The sequence below is a fragment of the Rhinatrema bivittatum genome, chromosome 9 (assembly GCF_901001135.1).
Source record: "Rhinatrema bivittatum chromosome 9, aRhiBiv1.1, whole genome shotgun sequence".
NCBI lineage: Eukaryota > Metazoa > Chordata > Amphibia > Gymnophiona > Rhinatrematidae > Rhinatrema > Rhinatrema bivittatum.
This window is the reverse complement of record NC_042623.1, coordinates 83,529,650-83,542,379: the sequence shown is the minus strand read 5'-3', so window position 1 is coordinate 83,542,379 and position 12,730 is coordinate 83,529,650. Positions and strand designations below refer to the sequence as shown.

The following is a 12,730-nucleotide window of genomic DNA, read 5'->3' as shown; positions in this document are numbered from 1 at the left end:
CCCATTGGGACCGGCCGTTTATGGTGGGCTGTGTAGGGCACCTGAGGGTCCAGCTCATCCCTCTTGTTCCTGTCTTCATCCTGAACTCCACTGTGCCTTGCTCCGAGTTCCAAGACCTTGCTTTGACCGCTTCAGTCCTGTGCCTTCCTGACCTCCGTCTGGCCTGCCACCTCTGCTGCTCCCTGTGGCAGGTCCAAAAGGGCTGGGAATGGTCAGAGGACCATTCAGAGACCAGCATAATGTTGTGGTGTCCCTGGGCGTGTAGGTCGGCAGGGTGGCCAAGACTTGGACCGTCATCACCACCGCAAGGGCACACCTCACTTCTCTTCCACCTAGAGAGCCCTGGTATGCCAAGCCTCGAGTGCTTGCTCGAGACTGACGCTAGCCATAACACAGACTTTCTTAGTCTTCTCCCATTGTCACATTTTTCTCTTGATGCCATTTCATTTCATGTCATTTGTATTCACTTGTCTACTGCAACTATCGAAGCCAAAGACAATGTACAATATAAGATGCATAATTCAGATTAAACAAATGTAAATGTAATCAGCAAATCATCACAAAATAACAAAAACAGAATCAACAAGCTCCCTGTATTAAACTCTACTCGCTTAAATGGCAGTCTAAAAAGATAGGTCTAAAACATTACTTTAAATGTCTTTGTGCAGTTCATAAGATACAATTCCTTGTATTTGAATATGTCTGTATTTGAATTAATCTTAAATTACTAGAAAATAAAGTAAAAAAAAAAAAATAGCTGCAGTTCCTAAGGGATAGAATTCCACTGCACAGGGACAGCAACAGAAAAAGCCCTTTCTCTGGCATCAGCCAGTCATGCGTCATGAATAGATGGAATATATGAGACCTCACTGTGATGATCACAAACCTTGTGATGGATTGTAAAGATGAAGTAGGACATTTGTCCATGGCAGCACATCCAGTGGCATCAATTTGAGTACCAACAGCAAGGTTTTATAAGAAATTATAAAGGAGAGAAGTAACCAGTGAAGATCTTTTAACACTGGCAAAATATGATCTCTCACAGATCGTCCAGAGATCAACCTTGCTGCAGAATTTTGAAGTATTTGTAGGGCATTCAATTCTAAAGTGACAAGATGGAATTTATTAGAAACAGATCACTAGTAGATAGGGGATTCTTTTGTGTTTCAGTGTATACCCAGTGGTGTGGACATGCACATAGAAACAGAGCACACACTGCTGATGCTTGCTAACCATGTACACTGAGTGGAAAAGTCTCACATACACACTCACTAAAAATACACTGATTCCTTTAGACAGAGAGAGCAGAGCAAGCTATCTGTCACAGTCACTGCACAGTGCACACTAGTCATGCCAATGCTGAAACAGAGAGTCAATTTCTACTATCCTTTGCCTGTTCAACTCTTACCCCTGTTGATATGTACTGTATCCCTCTAACAGAGAAATTAAAATCTTTCTCCTACTACCAATCAAAACTACAGCTCTAGATAACCCTGGTATCACTTTAGGCAAGGTGACTCTGTTCCTGGACACACAGTAACAGAAGACAGATCACACGAGCTAATAAAAATAATCTAAGAGAAAGAGGAATAGTTATATTGACCCTTGAAGGTAAAATGGCCCCTCATTTTGGAACACTCTTCCTCTACAATTGTGTTTGCTAGTAGATACCACTTTGTTTTAAAAAACTTTGAAAAATTTCCTTTTTAAAGCAACATTTGGAGACAACAGCATTTACATATATTTAGTTCCGGCTAATAGTTTTTAGATATTCAGCTTACGTTTTATTGACATTTTACTTGGCAGGCAGTACTTTTTCATTTATATTTTAATTGGCAAGTAGTACCTTTTAATTAATATTGTTTTCTATTTTTTATAATTTTATTTGATAAATGTTTATATTTGATATTTCATTTCTGTATTGTTTTGTCATGTTTTTATCCTTTTTATGTATAGATTTTGTGATGTTTTATATTTGATCTTGTTTTGACTGATTTTCTAAGTGTCTGCTTTGATCTTTGGAATATGTGTAATGTGTTTCACAAATACATACATAAATAAATAAATAAAGAAATAAAGAAATAATGTGCTATTTTTATGTCATACCCCCTTAATTTAAATCAAGAGGTTTCACAAAATGAGCATACCAAAAACTGGAAGAAAAAGGAATAATTTTCAAGGAAATGCTGCAAAATTAACTGATGAACTCCAAAAGGAAGCTCTTTTTTTGGCACAATGTAAGTACTGAGGTGAGCAATTGCAGAAAATTTGAGAGAGTGAGATCATGTTTAACATACCCTGAGTTATCAATGAGGTCTATTCTTGACATGGTGTACATGAAAGAAGCCCATTTGGAGACATTACTCTGAAACATTACAATATTTCTCCTATCTTTCTCCTACTATCACTCCAAACTGCAACTAGGACACACTGTCACAGCACACACTTTGCTCTTTAATTCATTTTTATAACTTTTTCTTTAACTGAACTTTGAAGAATGGAGCTTAAGAACTTCTACTCTCTCTCTGCTTTGAGATCCAACAGAGGTGACTGTTTATAGTGTCATTTTTACCAGAAACAAATGAAGTTGCCCTGGTTGAAAAAGTGTTTCAACAAGGTCTTACTCCTCCCTTACCCTGTCCCCAACCAGCTCTGCTCTGTCTACCTTGAGCTATAAAAATATGCATTGTTTTACTTCCCCCATGAGCTTTAATGGTGCCAAACTGAATGAATTGAAAAAGATTCCTTTTTTTTTTTAAGGACCACATTAATTTGGTTTGGGTGCAACAATCCTAACCAACTTATTCTTCAAATTTTTTCCATTTCGATTTAAAAAAATGCACATCCCTATCCATTTTTCAATTTGTTGTGAAGTGACATTATGTCTATGATAGATTAGTTTCTCCTATGCATTCTTACCCCTTGTTCTCTCTTTGCTCGAAAAGCAGAGGCAATAAATTGAAACTGAACATATATTCCAGCAATATTGGAAGCTTCTTACGGTACATATACTTTTATAGGGTTATGATCATCAAGGGAAATTTGCTAGTCATAGTTTTTATCTCACTGCAATAAAATACACATATCTATCACAAAGACATTTCTATATACTGTGGATGTCTCACATAAAAAAACCAAACCTCAAGTTCCATTTTTTCATATGAAAGAAGGTGTAGTTGAAAGTGGACTAGTACATTAGTGTGTGTTTTTCTTTCACGGGATTGGTTGGTTTTAATACATGTCCATGTTCATTTGGACTGTTTGGTGGTGTCTCCTGCCTCTGATTTGTTTTATCTCTCTGCATGCACAGACTTTAATTTCCATCTTCTAAGTAAAGCAAGAATACATGTCTGCATATACAGTCAATTGGGCATATTAATTTGAAGACCCACCGCAGCCTTTCTTGGAGCAGGGCTTTTCAACTCCTCTCCCATTGCCATATTTGTCTCTTCATGCCAATGACATGATGGAATTTATTAGAAATATGATTCCTTTTGAAAGAAAAATATTTCATCTCTGACTCAGGACCAGAAGTCGCATGTTGCTGTCATAAAAGTATTTCAGCAAACCCTGGATATGACACTCTTTGAGGTTTAATCCAAGATCTCTGCTACCATTAATGCATGGCTGTTTGTTCTGTTTGCCCTAGTGGTGCTGATGAGAAAAACTTTAGCTTCATTTTGTTTTTCATTTCTTTGCCATTTTTCCCCATTTTGTTCTTTCTGCATTTTGGCATGCACAAAAAGCATTTAGCACACACAATCAGAAAATCGGAACAAAATAAAAATGTGTTGTTTTCAACATTTAAGATTAGAAATGTCACAGAACAAAATATTAAATGGTGGTGGTGCTTCCCATAATTTTTTAAATGACTGAACATCTCCAGTGTGCCCCTTTATCTACTGCAAAACATGAAAACGGATTTTACACAAATCGTAGCAACTTATTGATAGTCTTTTAACTAACATTTTTGAAAAATTGAAACATAAAATGTCAGTAATTTTATCATTAAATGAAAATAATTTCAATTAACATGCTAGTCTTTTGTAAAATATGAAAATCTGAAGGTTCTATATAAATTGAGAAATTACAAACAATTTGGTCAGGAAATGTACATACATATATATGAACAGCAGTCAGACTCGTTATTGTCTCATTCAGGTGAACAATCTGCAGTAATTGTACTCATGACTGTGCAATTGTGCCCATGGCCATAAGGATCAATTAAAAATGTCATATTTTTAGTTACAAAATAAAAAAATTACAGCAATGGAAGAAATATTTGAATTGCAAAACCAGGATATTAGCATTTCAATTTCATTTTAACCTCAAGTTGTCAGCTATTACATTCCCATAAAGAAAAGATCAGAAAGTTTATTATTAGTAGTCTCAAAAAAAAATTTGTGTTTCAAGTAATTCTTTTCAGTTTTTAGTACATAAAAAGTGAAATTGAGGCATTCCTTGATTGGAACTGTTAAAAGGTATAAAGAGATGATCATTCAATGGTTATGAATATGGAACCCTTATGTAAAAATATATTATGCTAGGTTGCTAATTTTATTTTCAAAGTATTTACCATGCACATACTGACTGACAAGTTATTTTAATGCCCATTATGGGAAAAGTAGAATTCAAAATAAATAAAGCTGCTATGGTTCTTTTGTGGCCAGCAGGAGTAGAACCATAGTAAGGCCATGGAAGTCAAAATCTTTTGAGGGTCTTTTTTTGTTGTTATTTAACAAACAGCACTGCATATATTGCTAGTTTCACTTTGTTCTGGCATGTTAGCTAAATAATATATTTAATTATTTAACAATGTTTTTTAGATGTACACAACAAACCATAGGTAAACACAAAATAAGTTAGCTTGAATAATTTGACAGCAACATAGTTACTTATTTTTTACTTTTGATGGTTTTCAAAGTTAACTTAAACATGCTTTTTCTGAGAAAATTAGATTGTACATGCTGCTAAATTGTAGGACATCGTAAAAAAAGTTATTTGTAATGGAGTAATGTAAAATTGCAGTCTTTTTACATTAAAGGTGACCTTTAATACTCTATGTAATAATAATTTTAAAGACTTACCTTTTCTGCTGACTGTGATGTACCAAAAAATATTGGTATAAAAGCTAACCAAATTATGCAGGTGGTGTACATAGTGAATCCGATAGGTTTGGCTTCATTGAAGGTCTCTGGAACTCCTCTTGTTTTAATTGCATAAACAGTACATGTGACCATTAAAAGAATACTGTATCCAAGGCAGCAAATGAGTGACAGATCAGAAATATCACACTTGAGAACTCCCCTAGCATTTTCTGGATCAACTGTTCTCTGTTCTTCATATTCAACTATGGTATGTGGAGGATCAACGGCAAACCAGATGAAGACTCCAAGGAGCTGCACTGATATAAGGCTGAAAGTGATCACCAGCTGAGATGCAGGGCTTATAAATTTTGGGGCTGTGACAGATTTTTTCCCTTGTTCAAATATTCGATGGATTCTGTTTGTTTTGGTAAGTAAGGCTGCATAGCTGAAACACATGCCAAGTCCCAGGAAGATACGTCGCAATGAACAGACTAGTGTGTCAGGAGTTCCAATCATTAAAAAAGTGATAGCATAACAGAGAAAAATTCCAGTCAGTAGAACATAACTTAGCTCACGCCCAGATGCCCTCACAATAGGAGTGTCATTGTGCCGAACAAATGTTACAATGACAAAGGTGGTAGCTATTATTCCAAGAATAGCTATGAACACAGGCATGACAGCCCAGGGAGAATGCCATTCAAGTTTAATTATGGGGATAGGCTCACAAGCTGTTCGATTGATGTTTGGTTTCTGATCTCGCTGGCATAGCTCACAAGTCAGCTCATCCATCTGGTAGTGGTAGCCTTCACAACGGTCACAGCTCCAGCAGCAAGGCACTCCCTTTACGGGTTTCTTCCGTTCACCAGGTTTGCATGGTAGGCTGCAGACCGATGCCGGATGAGTATGCTCTCTACTAGTCCACTGCATATCTCCTACCTGTGTACATAAAAAAATCAATGAACCTTCCATTTTCCTCCATTATAATAATATCGCAAAACTAGTTACTACATAATAAATCTACACATACTGACAGAACAAATACCATAACAAAAAAACCTGTTTCTTTCCCTTAATCTGGTTTGATGAAAGCATTAAATGATTGCTTCACATAAATCACCCACGTCATCTGAACCATAAGTGTAGTTTCCATTTGCCTCTTTACTGCTGACCAAACTGACATCTCCTTAAAAGATATACTGACTTCAATCAGGTTTAAAACAAACAAATTCCCTGAAGGGAATTTATTACCTAATCATTTACAAATCAAAATGCCATAAGATTTCAAACATTTAGGTCTTGATTTAATAAAGCTTTTTTCCCCATTCTGTGTCTATGGGGAGAAGTCTAGTTAACCAGGCTCTTAATTTGGAAATAAATGCACCTTATTTTGAAAGTAATTAACCGCTATTAAGGTAAACATGGATCACGATACATCATGGCACAAATCCTAATATTACTGGGGATCTACTTCTGTCTCTGTCCATTTAGTGAAGTACAGAGAGTCAAAATACAGGGCTAGTGTTAGCTATTTTACTGCTCTGTGTGAAAAAGTACTGTGCTGCCCCCCATTCATTCAGTGTCTGTCCCGGGCCCATCAAATAAAACCCAGCTCTGTCCTGCAATCTTTCATGGATAAGGAAGTATATTTAGGTACGCTAGGCAAACCATACAGCCTTGCACACTCGCCATTGCCCCCACCCACACACACTCCCTCCCACAACCTTTACAGACACACTCAATTAAATAATGCATTTATAACACATTTTACATAAAAAAAGAACATTCACGTCATCTGAGGCACAAATATCACTTACAACATGCATATTATATTTACATGCACTCTGATGGTGCCAACCAGAAAACTCTGCAAAAAAGACACTTGGAGCTCCTATGAAATTAGGCATTTTGTAATGCGTATTGGTGTGAGCTTGGCCTCTCAAAAGGCCATGAACAAACAAGAATTACTATTACAATACAGTAAACTTCCCATACTAAAACAACCCTAACAACTTTTCTATGAAAAGGCAACACCAGGACCTAGAACACCAATATTACACCAGGCCTTAGAACACCAATAAAAGCTCTTATTAGGAAACCAGGCTGTTATAGATGCCTACACAGAAATGACATGCTAGCAAAATACCTCACTTTGGCCACATGTGCAGAACACAGAGAGACCCTGACCAAATACAGAATAAAGAGATCAGAAAGTATAAACAAAACATGCTGACAAGAACTGAACTGGAACCCACAACAAGCCAGTCTCTATATGCAGAGCAACAATGGAAAAAAAGAAACATTACCATTCTTCATAAAACATTAAATAAAATCAAGAAATATAAAACATTAATCATAATAGTAAAGTCATATTCATAAAAATATTTCAAACCACTTAATGAATAGAATATCAAAAATTCCCCAAATACCAAAAATATTTCAAATTTCTGATGAATAAAAAATCCAATTAAAAATGTTCAATTCCCCCCTTCCCCCCAAGAATAAAATTTCAAAAGAGCAGAATCATCAAATTACACCCAATAATTAAAACTAATAAATATTTAAAAATCTGCTCTCCATACCTGGGATCTGATTTCCAGTCACCCTGAGATTGTTGTGGATTGGAGGTGGTAGGGCTGCACAAATTTTATCTTCTACCTCACACACATACACAATAACACATTCATTCTCTCACATACTCCCTCTCTCTAATATACACAGGCTGCCTCTCCCTCACCCTCACAGATACATTGTGTGTGTGTGTGTGCGTGTGTGCCTGAGAGCCTATATGTCACACATAGACTCTCACAGGCACTAAACATACACAAACACACAAGCTCTCATGCAGACATATTCACAGGCACACAGGTTCTCACACAGAAGCTCTCACACAGTCACAGACACACACAGACACACACACACACATACACATGCACAGGCTATCACACAGACACACACACAGAGAACCTCACCAGATACACACACAAACAGGCTCTCACTCATTCACACGTCACATGCATACATGCATACAAGCTCACACACACATCATGGTCTCCTGTTGTTTTTGGGCCATGGTGGGATGAGCTTCACTATGGCCTCGAGGGCCTCCTGCTATCTTCGAGCCATACGGCTTGCCTGATCTTCTGCTTGGGGGGGGGGGGGGGGGGAGGGTAGGGAGGTAGTGGAAGCTGTGCACGGGCGCACTGCCAGAAGCATATTTGGGTGCTTTTATTGGTGGCAGCAATAGATATGACACCCTTATTCTCCTATTTTATGGAACTGTATCAGAGCTGATACAAGAATTTTTCTTCTTATGTGTTTGTATTTTGCTGTGGTCATTCTGTTTTTATCATATTACAAATTTTATGGTAGTAATTGACTGAAATCCACTCTGAATGCTATTTGGCCTGAGAAAGTGTGAAATGTGCATTTTTAATAAATTAAAATTCCAGAAATTGACACAGAAATTGAGGAGTCGGTGCTCAGGGTGATTATGTAAGAAATAAAGAGACTCGATTAGTGGTAGGTATGAGGAGGGGGAGGAATGAGGGATGCTGGGAAGGGCTGGATGGGGTGGATGGGGGTGATGTGCCAATCTTCTTTCCACCCTGTCCCTTCAGTGGTGCAGACCTGACTCAAATCCCTCCCTATGTACCCAGTGATCTCTCTCCCTTCATAAGAACATAAGATAAATTGCCATATTGGGTGAGACCAAGGGTCCATCAAGCCCAGCATCCTGTTTCCAACAGTGGCCAATCCAGGCTACAAGTACCTGGCAAGTACCTAAACACTAAGAAGATCCCATACTTCTGATGCCAGTAATAGCAGTGGCTCATGCGTCCATTTGTGCATGGTTCCTAGCACACGCACTTGGACATGCCAATTTTATAACATGTGGGCGCCGGCGTGCACATGTTATAAAATCTGATGGCTACGCGCAGATTTTAAAATTTGCGCATGCATGTACGGGCAGTGCATGCGGTGGGGGGGGGGGGGGATTTTCACAAAATACAAGGAGCGACGCAATCGGGCCTCCCCCAGTTCCCTCCCAGTCTGCTTCAATTAAGGAGCGGACTAGGAGAAATTTCCCTACTCCCCTACCTAACCTTCCTCTCTCTTCCCCTCTGCTCCCTGCCCCCTAAACCTAATCTAACTATCCCCAGATTTTTTATTTTAGTACTTACTGCACCTCTGGAGCAGAAGTAATATCTGGGCGCCAGCTGGCTTCTGGCACATGCTTCCCTGGGACAGCATCAAAGGGCACTGTCCTGGCCCGCCCCCTGGCCCGCCCCTTTGAAGAGGCCTGGCACTTCTGCATATACCGGGTTTATGCGCATGGCCGGGCCCATTGTAAAATGCGTGCAGCTTGCGCAAGGCCCGGCCATGCATGTAAACCCTATTTAGCCAATTTAAAATTTACTTCTTTTTTTTTTTTTTTTTATTTATAATTTTTCAAATTATAACATTTTCTTTTCTTAAATGTTAAAATTTACTTCTAAGTCAACTTGATTAATGGCAGTTAATGGGCTTCTCCTCCAAGACCTTATCCAAACCTTTCTTAAACCCAGCTACTCTAACTGCACTAACCACATCCTCTGGCAACAAATTCCAGAGTTTAATTGTGCGTTGAGTGAAAAAGAACTTTCTCCGATTAGTTTAAAATGTGCTACTTGTTAACTTCATGGAGTGCCTCCTAGTCCTTCTATTATCCGAAACAGTAAATAACTGATTCACATTTACCCATTCTAGATCTCTTATGATTTTAAAGACTTCTATTATATCCCCCTCATATCACCGCCATGCTTTTCCCCAGTCTGTCCCCCACACTGTATCCCCTTGGTCCATCCCTATCAATCTCTCTTACCCACCGGTCTCTCCCCCAAGCCTATCCTCACCAGTCTTTCCTACTATCCAATCACTCTTTCAGCAGCCCATTCCCACAAGTCTTTCCCTTTCCCCACAGCCCATCCCCCACATCCCTCTCATCACCCCACTGATTTCTCCTCCAGCCCATCCCCATTTCTCTCTCTCTCCCCCCCCCTCCACACCAGATGATCCCCACTCTCTCCCCAGCACATTCCCTCCAAGTTCTCTCTTCCACTACTTGCCCCCCCCCCCCCCCATTCATATCTACTATCCTCTCTCTCTTTCCTAGGCTCTGGCTCACTTTATTTTTTGCTGCTGGGCCTTCCTTGCTCTTCTCCTCTTCCTAAGCCATGGTGCAGGTTTCTTTTAAGCAGCAGTGCTGCTGCAGGTCCACCCATACTTCCTGCTTGGAGGAGGAGAGAACTGAAGCTGTCTGCGGGCGGGCAGGCCATACAGTAGCAGGTAAGGCTGCGGGCCGATGGCATAGCCTAACCAGCCGGTAGCTCACGGCCTCTCTTGCTGCCACCATCCACCGCCTCCCTGGGTGTGCCGATCCATGCAAATGCACGGAATGCACACCCAGTCATGCTGGGCCTGGCCAAATATACAAGCTACTGTTCCATTTTCAAGGGGAAACAATTAGTTATGTGTAATCATTTCAAATGATGTAAGAACTGTCAATATTTTTCATGTTATTTTTATGTCTTTCTAAATGAAATAACACAAAATCAGAAACAAAATTTGGATTGTTCTTGTCTGTTACATGTTAGTGCAAGCAATTTGCAAATAGCATGCACCAAACCTAAATTAATTCCAACAAGCTGTTAATTAACTCTGTTCCCCCCCACCCCCACATACACACACAATTTTTAAAAAGCCCTCTCCAGTGTTGCTCTCCATCTCCTCACCCTCTTATTTTCCCCACTCTAGCTTACCTCAGACACAAGGGTCAGATGCCATACTTCAAAATGATGCCAGCATTAGTTACACTGGGGCCATATTAAAGTGTGACACTGGATGGGCAGAAGCAATATGGGATTGGTCCTGTCCCCTTTGAATTGGGGAAGCTATAAAAGGGATCTGAGGGGTGGGAGGATAGGGGCAACCCTTTGGTGGGGTTAAAAGTTTGGAAGCAGAGTTAATTGGCATTGCTAAAAACACTCTAGACCCCTTAATCAATTGTGTATGCACTCAATGCATGCAGTACATGCTATTTGCAAATAACACACACTGATAATGAAAATGAAAAAGAAACTAAATGAAATTAAATTAAAAAATGACATAATACCTTCCCCCTCCAAACAAATAAACTGAAACAAATGAAGCAGAAATTTTCTGTAAGTTCGGTAAGCACATTCCATTAAACAAGCAGAGTGGTGGAAACATTCCACACATACATTTCAAAATCTAAATGTATGCACATTGTTTACTTCCTCATCCAAATGTATCCCCCGGGAACACTCATCTGGTTCAAAGTATGTGTGTTGTGAAAACTTTGCATATGTCTTAGCCACTGTGAGGGGCAATTATCACCCTAGGCAATCTAGCCAGGTATCTAGTTACCCAGCTAAAAATTGCCTTTAAAATTATCCTTCCCATTCAGAGCAAAAAAAGAAGAGAAGATAAGCTGATATAAATAAAGAAGCAAAAGGCTATACAAATGCTGCTATGGGATTATAAATACAGTGGTGGCTGGAAGAACAGAAATGTATAAAGTGACGGTAACTTTTAAACCGGCACGCAGGCGCGCAGGCACACACGTGTGCATACATCGGCCCTTGCTCAGGGATGTGGTCATTTTATAACTTGCACATGTATATGTGCAAGTTATAAAATGCAAGTTAACCGATCTGATATGAAATTTTTTTTCATGAAGGTCGGCATAGAAAAGTGTTAAATAAATAAATAAATAAATATGTGCACATTTTATCAAACATCCTGGCTACGTTCACATGTGTTCCACATTTTACATGGCTGCATGCATGGGTGCACTAATCCCGCGTCTACCATATGAGTTGGGGAATTTTAAAAGGGTCGTGTACCGACACTATTCCCAGTTTTACAGATTCGTCCCCAGCTTGCCCAGTTAAGAGATAAGTACTCCAAACTCATTCCCCCCAGTTAGTCTTGACCCTTAAAACCCCACAGATCTGCCTAGTTTTCTTTATTTTTCAACTTACACATCATCCATAGCATAAGTAAAGTTATACGGCAAGGAACCTCGACGTGCACTGGGTTGTATAAATATTTATGCGCACATCTCAGCTTCATGCCTCAAAATGCCCTTGCCCTGTCCAGACCATGCCAACGCTCTGCCCCTTTTTGAATATTTTCAAGATGTGCGTGTTGCGGGAGAGAGACGTGTAAGTGGCTGGCATTTAAAATCCACTAGATGTGTGCGAGCCTGAGTTATTCGCACATCCCCTAATTAATGTGCACACCGGGCTTTTAAAATTCACCTTTAAATGAATACATTGTCATTTCTAAGCCTCTTACCTGATGGAAATGCCACCTATTCTAACCACATCTGAGAGATTGTCTCCCTTCCATCCATAAAATTGTACTTCTAGTTTTCCTAGGAAAGGCAGGACTACAAGTCAATAGATAGAAAGGGCAAACCCAAAACTGGATCACCTTGGTCAGGTTAAAACTCTAGTTCTATAGCACAGTTATAATTCCCTTGATACATGCAGCCATTTTAGAACTTATGTACATATATGCACATACATTATAAAACAGCCTGGCCGGGGGCACATGCACCTAGACACACAAACCCCAGT

The 12,730-nt window shown here is 39.3% G+C and overlaps 1 protein-coding gene across 4 annotated transcripts in view; it reads right to left on the bottom strand.

Annotated features, from left to right (window-relative positions):
* The window catches only part of GRM8 (glutamate metabotropic receptor 8), a 1,288,815-nt gene that overhangs the window by 176,162 nt on the left and 1,099,923 nt on the right, over window positions 1-12,730 (bottom strand). For all 4 annotated transcript variants that reach the window (XM_029616204.1, XM_029616205.1, XM_029616207.1 and 1 more), the window contains exon 8: window positions 5,088-6,023. In XM_029616204.1, coding sequence (XP_029472064.1) covers window positions 5,088-6,023 — 936 coding nt within the window. The remainder of the gene's footprint in view (window positions 1-5,087; window positions 6,024-12,730) is intronic.